General features: G+C 43.1%; 1 protein-coding gene across 6 annotated transcripts in view; it reads right to left on the bottom strand.

The window, feature by feature from the left end:
- Positions 1–13,846, bottom strand: part of CEP112 (centrosomal protein 112) — a 185,118-nt gene that overhangs the window by 75,972 nt on the left and 95,300 nt on the right. For all 6 annotated transcript variants that reach the window (XR_011699438.1, XM_071574015.1, XM_071574014.1 and 3 more), the window contains exon 21: positions 11,312–11,542. Coding sequence is in view for 5 of the 6 variants with exons in the window: in XM_071574015.1 (XP_071430116.1) it covers positions 11,312–11,542 (231 nt within the window). In the remaining variant the exon portion in view is untranslated. The remainder of the gene's footprint in view (positions 1–11,311; positions 11,543–13,846) is intronic.

Genomic DNA, 13,846 nt, shown 5'->3' with positions numbered 1-13,846 from the left:
GTATTGAGCTCCCAAAGCTCCCACTGGAGACTGCCCAAGGATTGGCTCTGGCTAAACGTGGCTGTCTCAGCCCTGTGGCACCAAAACCCATGGACACCCTTCCAGAACCTACAGGAGCTTCACAGGAAGGCTGGGGAAGGACTTGGCAAGGGCAGGGAGCAGCAGGACAAGGGGGAATGGTCTTCAGCTGAAGGAGGGTAGGGTTAGGTGGGATATTAGGAAAAAACTCTTCCCTGTGAGGGTGGGCAGGCCCTGGCACAGGTGCCCAGAGAAGCTGTGGCTGTTCCATCCCTGGGAGTGTCCAAGGCCAGGTTGGATGCGGCTTGGAGCAACCTGGGCTGGTGGGAGGTGTCCCTGCCCATGGCAGGGGTGAGATGGGATGGGATGGGATGGGATGGGATGGGATGGGATGGGACAGGTCGGGATGGGATGGGATGGGATGGGATGGGATGGGATGGGATGGGATGGGATGGGATGGGACAGGTCGGGATGAGATGGGACAGGTCGGAACGGGATGGGCTTTAAGCTCCCTTCCCACCCAAACCATTCCAGGATTCCATGACTCCTGCTGATTTCAGCTTCTCTCTGAGCCCTCTCACACCCAGCAGGTCTTGCACCAGCACAGCCCTGCAAGGGCAGAGCCCACAGGTGCCAACAACTGGGCAGCTGAGGGGATGAACTCCAGCTGATGCCTGGGCATGCCCGTTTCCATTGCCATCTTCTCCTGCAGAAATATGAAGCTTCTCCTTCTTCAAACCCTGCAACTAAACTAATTTAATATCTCTTTCTACAGACTGTTGCTGTGCAGCCAGGGGAGGCACAAACCTCCTGCCACCAGCCCTGCTACACCCAAAACTGCCTTTTTACTCCTTTTATTTTAAGGACTGAATTACAGCAAAGGAGACACACACACAGCTGTGTGCAGTGAGCATTGGGGAGGATTTATATCACATTTCTCTCCACAAATCAGAAGGTTCCCCTGGCCTGGTGCTCACACACAGCAGTTTCCTGGGCTCCTGATTTTCCAACTGGCTGCTCAGCTCACAAGCTGCCTCTATTATTTTAAGGGCATTCCCTCCCTTGCAGGTTATTGCTGTTTCAGAAAGATGATGAATTAGAATCCAGGTGGAAGGGGAACATTTGGAGGGTCAGCCAGTCTTCATTAAAGTCACACTCTTTTTATAGCAAAGGGCAGAGCTGCAAATACAGTTAATGGTCTGAAACCAGTTTCTCGTGTGCAAGAAGTGGCTGCTGAAATTCCCACTTGGCAAAAACTTGTCAGAAATATCCACTGGAATATCCATTTTTATAATGAAAAAGGTCTAAATTGGATAAGCCACAGAGGAATTCCACTGATTCAAAAATTAACTTCTGTTTAGTTTCACACAGTTAATACATATTTTAGCTAAAATTATCTGATTAGGATGATTTTACATGCATTATTTTATTTTTCAGAGTGAGGACTTTTGCATTAAAAAGATTATGTGCTTGTTACAGTTAATGGGTTTTAAAAACCAACTATAATTCTTTACCAAGCCTTAAAGCATCATATTGTGGTTGCTGAGCAAAACTGCATGGACTTCACATCAAAATTAAAGATGGTATTAACCCTGCTATGTGGTGTCTGAATTAGTGGGTGCTGCTCTAACACTGCCCCTTTTCCATGTTCTCCTTTTCTGGAGCAGAGCAGCAGTACTGAAAAAGCAAAGGTTCTATGATGAGACCACACTGCAAAAGCACAGCATGTCCTACCCTAATTACACAGGATTTATGTGCTGGTTTTAAGGTGTATTTGAAGGGATTTTCAGTTCTGGTTCCACTTGATGGAGCCCCAAACAGCCCTGAGGTTCCTCACAGGAGCCCCAGCTGCACTCTTGGGGTTGGAGGAACGTGGACAACTTCATCCTCCACCAACACCCATGAAGGTGTTTGGGACATCTGGAGTGTCCATCACAAACTGCAGGTGTCAGGAATTTGTGGAATAGGAAAGTCTGTGCATTGGTGTAAGGAAAAGACTTTTGGTTGGGAGGGTGGGGATGTTCTGGCACAGGTTTTCCTGTGGCTGCCCCATCCCTGGAAGTGTCCAAGGCCAGGTTGGACAGGGCTTGGAGCACCCTGGGCTGGTGGGAGGTGTCCCTGTCCATGGCAGGGGTGGGATGGGATGATCTTTAAGGTCCCTTCCCATTCAAACCATTCCATGTGTCTGTGACACTGTTTAGTGCTGGGCTTGGCACTGTTGGGTTTATGATTGGACTTAATGGCCTTGAAAGTCTTTTCCAACCGAAATGATTCCATATCTTCATAACTCTCACTAGAGGGTTATACACACACACACACACATATATATATATATATATATATATATATATATACAGACCCATATTCACTAATAGCAAAGCAGATTTAAGAACTCTTTTGTTTAGAGTACTAACTATGAAAAAATAATTTTTTGAAATGCCTGCAACTAGATAAATGTGGCCATACATAACCTGATCCTCCATAATTAGTTAGATAAAAGTATAAGCAAGCTACAAAAAAAAAAAAAAGAAAAAAAGGAGTAAAAAATCAAAGGGTGGGGGAAAGAGAAGAAAGAAAACTTGCTCCAGGGAAGAAGCAACTGTTCTCTGATGTGCACCAAGGAATTTAACATCAAAGAACTAAAGCAAATGGGGCCCATTTACCTCAAAACACAACACACCACTCCACATTCTGGAATATTTCTATTTAAGTCTGACAGCATTATGCTTTGTACCAAAATTCAAGATTGTGTAATTTGATAGATGTCAAAAGAAAATGACCTTCAGAATGGCTCACAGTGGCAATTTCTGTTATTAAGTATGTTAAAACTCTCTGTACTGTATCTGTTTAAACTTCAGAGATCAGCAGATCACCTTTTAAGTTCATCTGATTGTACATAAAAATTCCATTTCGACCTCAAAGCCTGAAATATTTTCCTCATGTGCCTCCAACACTGACAGTGGTGATTTCCTACACCAATACTCTTGTCAGATACTAAAGGAAAGCTGAATCTCTGCTCAATAGCCCACCAGTTCCAGTATGCAATTGGAACCACCCAAAAGACCATTAAAAGTAGTTGAACATCCAAAATTATGTTAACAGAATAATTAGTCAAGTACCAAATGACTTCAAGGGGTTTGAAATTGAATGATAGAAATCCCCAAATCCCATTAATACTCTATTTTCCATTTCACTTTTGGAGGTCTAGAAATCTTTTCCTTTTCTTTTTTTTTTTTCTTAAACACACATCTTTAGGAGGGAAAAAAAAAACCCTCTAATTCATGTGCAAAGTACTTTTAGTTGGGAAAAAAGCAACAGTGACCAGGACTGAATGTGACACCACCTGTCCAGAAAATTGCCCTCCTGCAGCACATTGGAGTCCTGTGCCTAATGGGGGCCCAGGGAGAAACTGCCTCTGCAAACTGTGCCTTAGGAAAACTGGGAATTCCAGACTCTTCATCCAAACCAACAGTGTGTTACTATTAATTCTGAAATTATGTAGGCAAATTAACTACAGACATTTCACTCTCCCAAAAATTCCTCTATGGGACTCTGGTTGCAGATGCCCAAGTTACACCATCCTTACACCAGGATGTAATTACCACCTTCACCTAATTACCACCTTCATCTAAATGGGTTTACTGAGCATCCCAATATTTCCCAGCATCACTTCAATTCAGTGGGTCAGGCACCTTCTTGAAAACAAACTGCACCATTTGGCCTAAAATGCAAGCCTTGTGTACAAGATGAAGTTCTAAAATCTGATTAATAGCCTGGGTTTGCCATATGAAGCTGTTTAATACCTTAACTATCCTTTATACAAGTTGATGGAGGTATCAGGCACTGACAGTGAATTCTGGCTTGGTCTGGATGTCCTGGATGTGACATTGGGCCAGAAGATTGTCCCACGTGACAAGCAGCAGGCTGGGGAGCAGGGCCAGCTCCCTCTGATTCACCCCCACCCATCCCCTGTGAAATCAGTGCTGTGTTTTGGGAGGACAGAGATCCCTGCAAACGAGGAGGTTCAAATGATCCCAATAAATGGGGCTGCTCCCCAAGCACCTTCCAGCTCAGGGGACAGCTCTGCACAGCATTTCTCACTGGCTTCTGTTCACACCAGCTCTTGGCTCACTCTGGGGACAGGTGGCTTGGAAATCATGGCACGATCCCTTCTGTTGCCCAACACTCAAATAATATGAACTGAGCAAACCCAGTGAAGCTGTGGAGAAGGCAACACTCTCCACTTCAGGGTCCTGAAGCCCAGTTTCCCCTCATCCACATGCCTAAATCTGGGACAGCACAACCACATTCCTGGATTACAATTTTTAGTATTTCCTGGTTTTCTTCTGTTCTGCCCCACTAACTGAAGATGATTATTCCAAGTGGGTTTAAGACATTATCTCAAAAGTGGTGGCACGTTGTTTTGCAGAGCTTTAACACAGGAAACAAGCCCCCCACCAGGAATTACTGGAGCTTTTCCAAGCTGCCTCCATCCCTCAGGAGCACTGGGAACTTTGCTCTTGTGCTCTGGCTCTCTCTCCCACTGCAATATAAAGAATTTTACAGAGTTCCTCAGGCCCAGATGGGTTTGGTACCCAACCAGCTGGCACCCAGTAAAACCACCAAGGGACAGGCTGCTGAACATCTCTGAAGATGCCAGTCAAAGCTTCCTCCACAAACAGAAGGGAAAGGCACCAAGATGTGACACTGACCCATGACTTGACTCAATTAGGACTATTTAATATGAGCTTTACAATACACGATTCTTTCAGAAATTGGAGATTTCTGAGATCCAGGCACTTCATCATGAGGCATCAGCTAAATCTACATGCCTTGATTTTGGCCAAGGGAAGACCATAAGGCTCCTGAAAGAATTATAAAGGGATAAGAATGAGATTTTTAGTTTCTAGATGCTGCATTGCTGTTTTAAGTTAAGTTTTGTGGCAATAACAAGCATTTGACTTGCTTGAAGATAATGAATGGCTAAGAAATCCTATGTGTCATTTTGAGATAGAATCTTATTCAAATAGAGGGAAAAGTGGAAACAAGAGGACAGACTGTACCACTGAATTAGTGTCACTAAGTTAAGTCAGTATTATTAGGAAGTTACATCATTAGATGAGAGCCCAAAAAAAGTTAAGCTTCTGCAGTTGGAAAGACAAACACTGAAAATGCAAACAAATCCCTGAACAAATCTGTGATCTGAAGCCATCAGGGCTCCTTAGCAAGATTATGCAGGATTACTCTCTGGAGTTTGAAATACAACAAAGCTTCCCCCAAAGAGTGACAACTTCCCTGAGCCAGAGACATTAAAGCACCAAGGAGTGGCTGTGCTGGGCCACCAAAGGGCCAGTGACATGGGCATGGAATTTATTGCTCAATCATCAAGCCACTAAAAACATAAATAAGACATTGCAAGACTCTGGACATCCCCAGTGGTCAATTCTCTGTCCCTTCTCTGTCCTGCAGCTGAACAAAAACACAGGAGAACTCTGGGGGGGGTTTGTACCTGATTCATTTTCAAGCAAACATTCAAATTCATTTCGAATTCACACAAGAACTGCAACAGTTTCACCTAAATCAGATTTTCTACAAGTTAAACACCCCTCCTACACTCAGATGTGATTGTGAAACTACTTTGATCTCTCTTCCCAAATTTATTGCTCTGTGTAATCCATGACAAAATATAATGTGATTTACTGTATCTCTATATGACAGCCCAGCAACTGACAGAACTTAATAATTCAGCAGAAGAAAAAGCCCCTTCTGGCACCAAAATATACAAATCATAATTGAGGCACTTTAGTACCACGTTACAATGAAGCATTTGCAGAGTGACCCTGAGAATTTAGAACAATTAGAATTCTCTCTCACCCATTCAGTGAAGGTGGGTTTACTCTGTGACATGTTCTGCAGCTGGAAGTAACTAATTTTGGAACCCTTTTCCTGCTTCATATTAAAAACTCTGAAGGACTAATAACATTGTTTTACCCCTTCCCTGTTTCCCAAACACTCCCTCCCCTCCAAAAAGAAGAAGGAAAAACCACCTGCAGCTTTTCTCTATTATAAGGATACAAAGAAAGAGCAATCGTGCCAGAATTTAAATATGAAATGAAAATGGTTTATGTTAGTTTGGACTTGATCACTGGGCAGTTTTAATAAACAAAGCTATTTGTAAATTTGGATTTTTTGTTCCTTTTCCACTATCATCTTTCTTTTTCTGTGGAGGAATCAGAAGGACCAGAGCAAAAGGGGACACCTGAGAGAGGAAACTGGTTTTCTCCTCTCATCTGGGAGCCAATTTTTTTTGCCAGATTTGCTGTAAAGGTACCACAAAGGCAGATTAAATAATCTGTATTTGTGCTGCATGCATTAAAAAATCTCCTCTCTTTTTGAAATTTCTTTTTTCTTGATCTTCCAGGCTTTTGCCAGGTTTTCTCCAACAAAGCCAAAGTGCTGAGCTAATTTTTATTCACATCAGTTGGTGAATCACTAACACCATGTCAGAAATGCTCAAAAACCAAATGTAAATTAATGTACACAGAGTCTAAAAAAACAAAACCAATAAAAATATTTCTACTCTGGAACACAGAATCATCACAGACAATAGTTCTTGGATTATAACGAAAAAAAATAAGAGACTTGGGAAACATCCAACACTTCTTGGGAAGAATTGGAGGCTCTTTCCATTATTCATGGCTAAGTAAGTGATGCAATAGAATCAAACATTTTTAAAAATTGCAAATATACAACTGGTTGAGATCCTGAATGCCTTCAGCAAGGAGACAACATCTGCATCATAATTAGGTGCAATTTAGTGATGTCATTACACTTGGGAAGAAAGCACATTCTGTTTCATGGTTGAGGTATTTGCCCCCATGGGAACAGGCAGGGAATGTCTGCAAGGAGCACAGACACAGCTCCTCTGGGTGCTCACACCAAGGGAGGCATCTGTGGTGGGGCTGGCAGTGTTCACATGACTGGAGGGGAGGTCAAAGCCTCCAGGGCACCCAGAGGCCTAAGCAGGAACCTACAGAGCTGCTGAAGAGATGGGCAAGTTCTCAGAAGGTTTATGGACAAAGATGGAACCGTTTTTGGTGGTCAATGAAATGTGGAGCTGGCAGAGAAGAACAAGAGCTGGAGAGACAGGACTCAAAGCTGTAAGTTCCTGGAGAGCACACCATGCTGGTACTTGGTGAGCAGAAGCAATGCCTTAGAGGGAACTCAATCCTTTAAATCAAGCATCTCTTGGAGAACTTTCATCCCTGAAGATGTCACATTCTTTCCCTTCATCTTTACCAGTGCTGAGCAGTGTGACAGCATCTGCAGGAGTCCTGACAGCAGTGCCAGAGCAGCTCCTGTGAGTTCCAGCATGGAAACATTCCCAAGGAGGGCATCCAGTGGAACTGTGCCCAGGGCTGTGCTGGGCAGGGAGTTAACCCCCAGCACAGAGCTGGATGTTGAAGGAGGGACTGAAATGCTCTCCAGGGCACATTGTCACTACCTTCTTTGAAAATTGCTCAAAAAGGAAGCATCCAATTACAGCAAACAGCCTGAAAGTTTGGAAAAACTTTACAAAACATTCTGTAACAACAAAACTGTTATATAAAATGGTTATTCTTAATTAGGAAGTGGCCACTTACACAGTGACCTTAACTCCAAAGTCCTCAGGCACCTCAGTTTTCTGGGGACTTCCCACCAGTTACAGAGGGAGGGATTGTAACAGAAACAGACTAGAAAATACTAGAAATGTCAGATTTTATTTAAACTAACAGGAATCTCAGAATACAACTAACTGTTACATCACTGAAGTCTACAAGCATGATGTGCATGGCTCTGGCCAGGTTTTATGTCATCTTGGAGTCCCATCTCTCCAGAGGGACCATTTTACAACTGTACTGACATCAGAGGAGTTGCAGTCCCAAAGCTCAAGTGTTTAACTGGTTTTTTTTTTTTTGTCTGCAGCTTCATCCTGTCATCAAATACCACGTGTGTCCAGTACAGTCAATACACAAAAATGTAAATTATTTCTCCACAAGAAAAGCTGCACTGAAAGAGAATTAGATGTTCCTGGAACCTGCACAAACCTTTAACAGAATGAGTCAAAATATCTATTTAAATGTAGAAGTCAATAAAAAGCTGAATGTTGAAAATTATTTAGAGAGGAGAAAAAAAAAACCAACATCAACTTCTCCTCCCACTCCAATTTACTCGTGGGTGCTGCTCAAAGGGAGCTTTTTATGAGGTATTTCAGTGTTGCAAGGTTGGTTTGGGTGGGAAGGGGCCTTAAACTCATCCAGTTCCACCCCAGGCCAGGCCCCTTCCACTGTCCCAGGGTGCTCCAAGCCCTGTCCAGCCTGGCCTGGGACACTCCCAGGGATGGAGCAGCCACAGCTGCTCTGCCCAACCTGTGCCAGGGTCTGCCCACCCTCCCAGGGGAGAATTTCTTCCTAATGTCGTTCAAGACTTTGCAGAAAAAAACCCCTAAAACTTTGGTCAGGCCAACAAGATGTTTACAGAAAATGCTGAAAATATTTTATAGAAACTAAGCAGAAACAAAAATATGCTGACAATGCTACCTGGGAATCTCCAAAGGACACCAACCCTGAGGAAGCCTGAAGGGTTAAGGGATTGCTCAGGAAAAATAACAATGCAGTAACTTTAAAGTTGAGATTTTTGAGCAACAGAAAATTAAAGACCTCAATAAATTGTGTCCCTAAATATTGAAAAGCTGCCTAGAAATACCAACAAATACCCAAATGTTCAGATTGGTTGTCATGAAAACTGTTGCACTCTTTGTGCCCCTCACTGTCCTCCTTCCCAGCCCCACAGCAGCAGGATATGGGAATCCCACAGGAATCCTGGACATCCTTCTCCCCATTTTAACTTGGATTTTTTTTTTTCATTTAACTATGAGCCATTTCTTTTGTATTTCCTCCTGTTCACATTCACTGCAGTGCACAGTGACACAAAGCAATCCACACAGAAATCAACATTACTCACAAAGGAGATCAGAGGAATGAGATCCCTCACTTGAGAACGGATTGACCTTCAGAAAATCTGCAGTCAGATGTTCCACTCCTAAACAGGGAAATTCAGCTTCCCACTGGATTTTTAAGCAATCTTCACAGAATTGGCAGGGAAAAAAGGAAATTCAGAGAACAAATTTTTCTGCCATATTGTCCTAAACTTCAAGGTAACAAGATCTGGTAGAAAAACAGAAGTAGTTTAAAAAACAAGTTTCAAGGCTCATGCTGTAATTGAGGCTTTTTTTTTCCCCTCTTGGATAAAATCTCCTCCATCGAAGTTCTGTGGACTGTAATAGGATCAGGATTTGAACTAAGTGAGCTGAAACTGTGACTTTGGAGCTTTAAATGGAGTTTGCTCTCTGAGCTGCTTTGCCTTTAGGACCTTGTGGCTGATTTTCACAGCTCTGCATTTGGAAAAAGCAAGGAGGCAGAATGGGAAGATTTGAGGGTAATGCCAGGTATTCTCACAGGTCTGTGAAAGACTTTTCAACAGAGATACTTCTTTCTTTTTCCCTCCTATCTTTTACTCAACATGTGCTCTTCAGATTAGATGTAAAAAAAAAATTCAATAGCAGTTAATAAAGCTGAAAATAAGCAATTTTTAAAAAAAAAATAGGAAAAAATCCAACAAATTGGAAAAAACAGTAATTCTGACAGAAATGACAATTCAAGACTATTAAAGATATTGCCCCATGAAGGATTATTTGTAACTTTAATTTGAGGATGTAAAGAAGTTAACTTTTCTTTTGCTACACTACACATGTAAAAAAAGATCAAAGAAAGAAAAGAATTGAGATTCAAATTCCATTTTTAAGCAAAAATGACAATGTCTTCCTGAGTTAAAACTAATCCTTTAATGATGAATTTCAAAGGTTTTAAATACTTGCTGTGACCTTGGCTTTAAATAATTATGCCAAGAGGAGCTTTCCTTACGTTCAGCAAAGATTGTGAGTTGTTGATCACAGCCATTTTAATGGCTCCAGCCTGGCTGATTTCCAGCATAATCCCCCCAATGCTCTTTAAAATCACAGCCCAAGAACCTGATGCAGGTAAATGAAATGTCACTTGCACAAAGGCTGCTCCAACAGGCTCTGCAGATTGTTAATTTGTGCCACTGTACATCCCTTTGCAAGAAAATGTGTGATTTGCTGCATTAATGCCTATAAAAGATACTTCAACAACTCTCTGCTTACACATACCCAGCATCCATCAGAAATACTAAGTAGGGCTTTTTAGTTTAGCTTTTGAAACTCCCAAGTTTCAGTTCCCTGATGTTTGGCAAGTTCTTGAATTCCAGACACAGGCTCAAGGGGATGCTCAGCCAGCAGTGACCCCATGGAAGAGAATGGGGAGGCAAACCTTGATGGATCCAAACCATAAATCTCCATTTTCCAGCCTTTCCCAGAGTCCTGGCTCACTTGATGCACACAGGCAATATCAGACCAGCCATTGTCAGCAACCAGACCCAACTTCCTTGCAGTTTTAGCCTGAATTTTTGCCTCCTTGGGAACTTACCTTTATTTTAAGGGAGAAAAATCTGGTTAGGCTGAACTTTCTACTGCCTATTCCAGCAAAGGAAGATCAGCCTGGTCCTTGGCTGGCTTTACCTGTGGAATCACCTGTGTTTTCAAAGTCCTCCTCAGGGCACTTCCATCCTCTCTGGGTGCTCCCTGGGGCTGGAGGTGCTCCCAGGGGTCTGAGCCATGAGATTAGCACAGTTGGTTCAAACTTGGTTGTAACAATGCCAAGGTCAGGTGTTCAATCCCCTGTGTGGGACATTGACTTGAGTTGTACTCGATGATCCTTGTGGGTCCTTCCAACTCAGAATAGAATCATAGAATGGATTGGGTTGGAAAAGACCTCCAAGATCATCAAGTCCAACCCTTGGTCCAACTCCAGTCCCTTTACCAGATCATAGTCTGTGATTCAGTGTGTTCAGAGGGAAGTTTTCACTCCAGAACCACAGAACATCCCACTCTCCTGCATCCAACAGCAGACCTTCAGCAGACACCTTGTTTTCCAGCTCAAGTCATCCCTGACTATTTTCCTCAGGGATACTTCTCCTTGCTCCCTTTTGGGATGACTCCTCCCTTTGATGCCAGCAGATGAAGAATCACAGAATCCCAGACACTGAGCTGGAAGGGCCCCACAAAGATCATCGAGTCCAACTCTTACATCAATGGCCCACGCCAGGGATTGAACCCATGACCTTGGCATTATTATAACCAAGTTTTAACCAACTCCCCACAATGCAACCCTCTTACCTTGTCCAGGACCTTCTCAGTCTCTGCTGTGTGCCTCTTTTTCAGGTCCAGGATCATCTTCTCTGCCTCCCCCCTGACGTTGCTCAGGGCAGCCTCCTTGTCCCGCGCCGCCCGCAGCCGCTCCTCGTCGCGCTGCCGGCCCAGCTCCAGCAGCTGCTGGTTCCGCACACGCGTCGCCTCCAGCAGCTCCTGCCTCAGCTGCAGGATTTGCTTCTCCAGGTTGCAGATCACCTGCAACAAAAGAACAAGCAAAGTGAGAAGCCCCAAAGCCACAGAATCAAACCCCACCTGCTGTTGTCAGACAGGTTGTCAGCTGGGGCAACAATCAGAGGATGCTCCATGCAGGAAAGGGACCTGGGGGTTTGGATGGACAGGAGGCTGAACATGAGCCCAGGTGTGCCCAGGTGGCCAAGAAGGCCAGTGGGATCCTGGCCTGGATCAGGAATAGTGTGGCTCTTTTTTCCTCCTGCTTCACTTTGCAGTTCCCTGAAGCTCCATCACAGAGGATGTGATAAAACTGAGAAGAGAAATGGATGTTCTACCAAACAAATGCAGGTGACTCAGCTCAAGCTTATTAAAGGTTTCACAAAAAAAAAAATCTGATGAAAACTAGTGTATATTTAAAGTTCCCATTGGCCTGGATTGCCAGTTACTGCTTCTAGAGCTCTGGACTGGTCTCTCTCTCCAACTCCTATTTTTCTTCTTCAGACATTTTTAACACACTGTCTGCACTCAGCTAAACCATCCATTTGCAGTCCCTGAGAACCACATTACTACAGAACTTTGAAAAAGAAACATTCATTTCTGACCAAAGCTGGGACATGAATGACTATCAGATCTATTGCCTCGTACATTAATCTCCCAAGACAGATTGTTATAAATACTGTGATCTGAGAGAGGAAAAAAAAAGCCAAGGCTTGAAACTTTGCCTATTTTTCAAGCTATTTGAACTACATGGTGTAACAAAAGATGTCATCTGCCTTCAAACCTTCAGTTTGTCCTTCAGCTATCACAGCTGGAACATGTATTTAATAATATTAACCCTCTCACAAGCTCATTTTGCTTCCATGCTTTCTTAATTACTCGTTGGCATCGCTCCCTACTGTGTCAAAGGTAACACTGTGTGTATGGAGAGGGAATGAGCACATCATTTGTGTACAGAACTCCACCACAGGCCACATATTTCAGCTCTATCAGCATTATCTCAAACATGTGTTTCATATCGTGTAATCTGCACTAGATCCTTTCCTTCCTTTCCTGAGCTTTTCCTCTACACATGTTTAATTTCTTATTAACTCCATACACGGACTGAAAAGGCAAAGTACATTTGGGTGTGTAATTATAAGCCACAATGTGCTTTTAGAATTCTCTCGGAAAATTATTTCATCTCCAGATCCCCAAAACATGACAGCCTGTCTGGCTTTGCCTGAGCCAGAGAAACACTAACTCAATGAAGGTAATAACTACAATTTCTGCTGGCTGATATGCTCTGACTTCCAAACTGACATGAGCAGCATTTGGGTTTTTTAGCAGCTGTCCCAGTGCAAGCCCTGCTTGGGATAACCACAATTATCTTTTAATCTGTGAGAGCTCCTTTTCTGAGCTCATTCCCCCACCATTACCATGTTTTTTTCCCCTCACTTCTTTCCTTTTTTAAATAAAAAGCTTCCTTTGACTACACCCTCCCACACACACATAAGTGAAACTAAGATATTACATCACTCAGACGTCCCCCAAAAAAGTTTGTGAAAATATTTAGGATAAAAAACCAGGCCCAACCTATTAGAATGTTGGGAAAATTCATTCATAAATGATATTATAAGCCAAAATAAAGGCTGGGTGAATTCCTGACTCAATTGTTACCTCTTTTCTGCTTTGTTTTTTATTCAATAATTCTTATGAAAGTCAGTAGGAGATGCAATAGCTCAGTACAGTGTTTTCTGCTGCCAAGGGAGAGAAAGGAGCAGCTCCCAGACTTCAGAGCCAAAACTGGGGGCCAGCTGATAGTGGGCTGGATGTTATAGGTGAAGTAAGAGTAATTAATATGCAAAGGAGCATTAAGAGATGGCCAAAGCAGATTTGGTTCTATTAGGAGAGAAGAAAGACTCTGGAGACAGGGTGATGGCAGCGAGACTAATGTGATTAAAGGAGTCCCTTCGGAGCAACTTCACTGCCGGTAAGATGATGTTAAGAGACATCTAATCTGCCCAAAGTGACTGGAAAAGGCTTATATTGGGGATCACAGACACAGTCCTTGCCAATTACTTTCAAATCAGTCCAGTTCTCAGAGCCAGCTCAGTTTTCCCCATAAACAAAGTCAGGGCAGAGCAGATTACACGCAGAGAACTCGCTGCCTGTGACAACCTGGGGTGACACACAGACCTTCAAGGGCTGCAGGAAATGAAGCCCAAACTTTCCAGCACTAAGACTCTGCTATTCCACATGCCAGGTTTAATAAACTATTATTAGACTTAAATGTAGGCAAATTAGGAAAAAAACCCACCCCGAGATGACTTAATTCTCAGTTGTGAAAAA

This window comes from Pithys albifrons, chromosome 19, assembly GCF_047495875.1.
Source record: "Pithys albifrons albifrons isolate INPA30051 chromosome 19, PitAlb_v1, whole genome shotgun sequence".
Lineage (NCBI taxonomy): Eukaryota > Metazoa > Chordata > Aves > Passeriformes > Thamnophilidae > Pithys > Pithys albifrons.
This window is presented reverse-complemented; position numbering and strand designations above follow the sequence as displayed.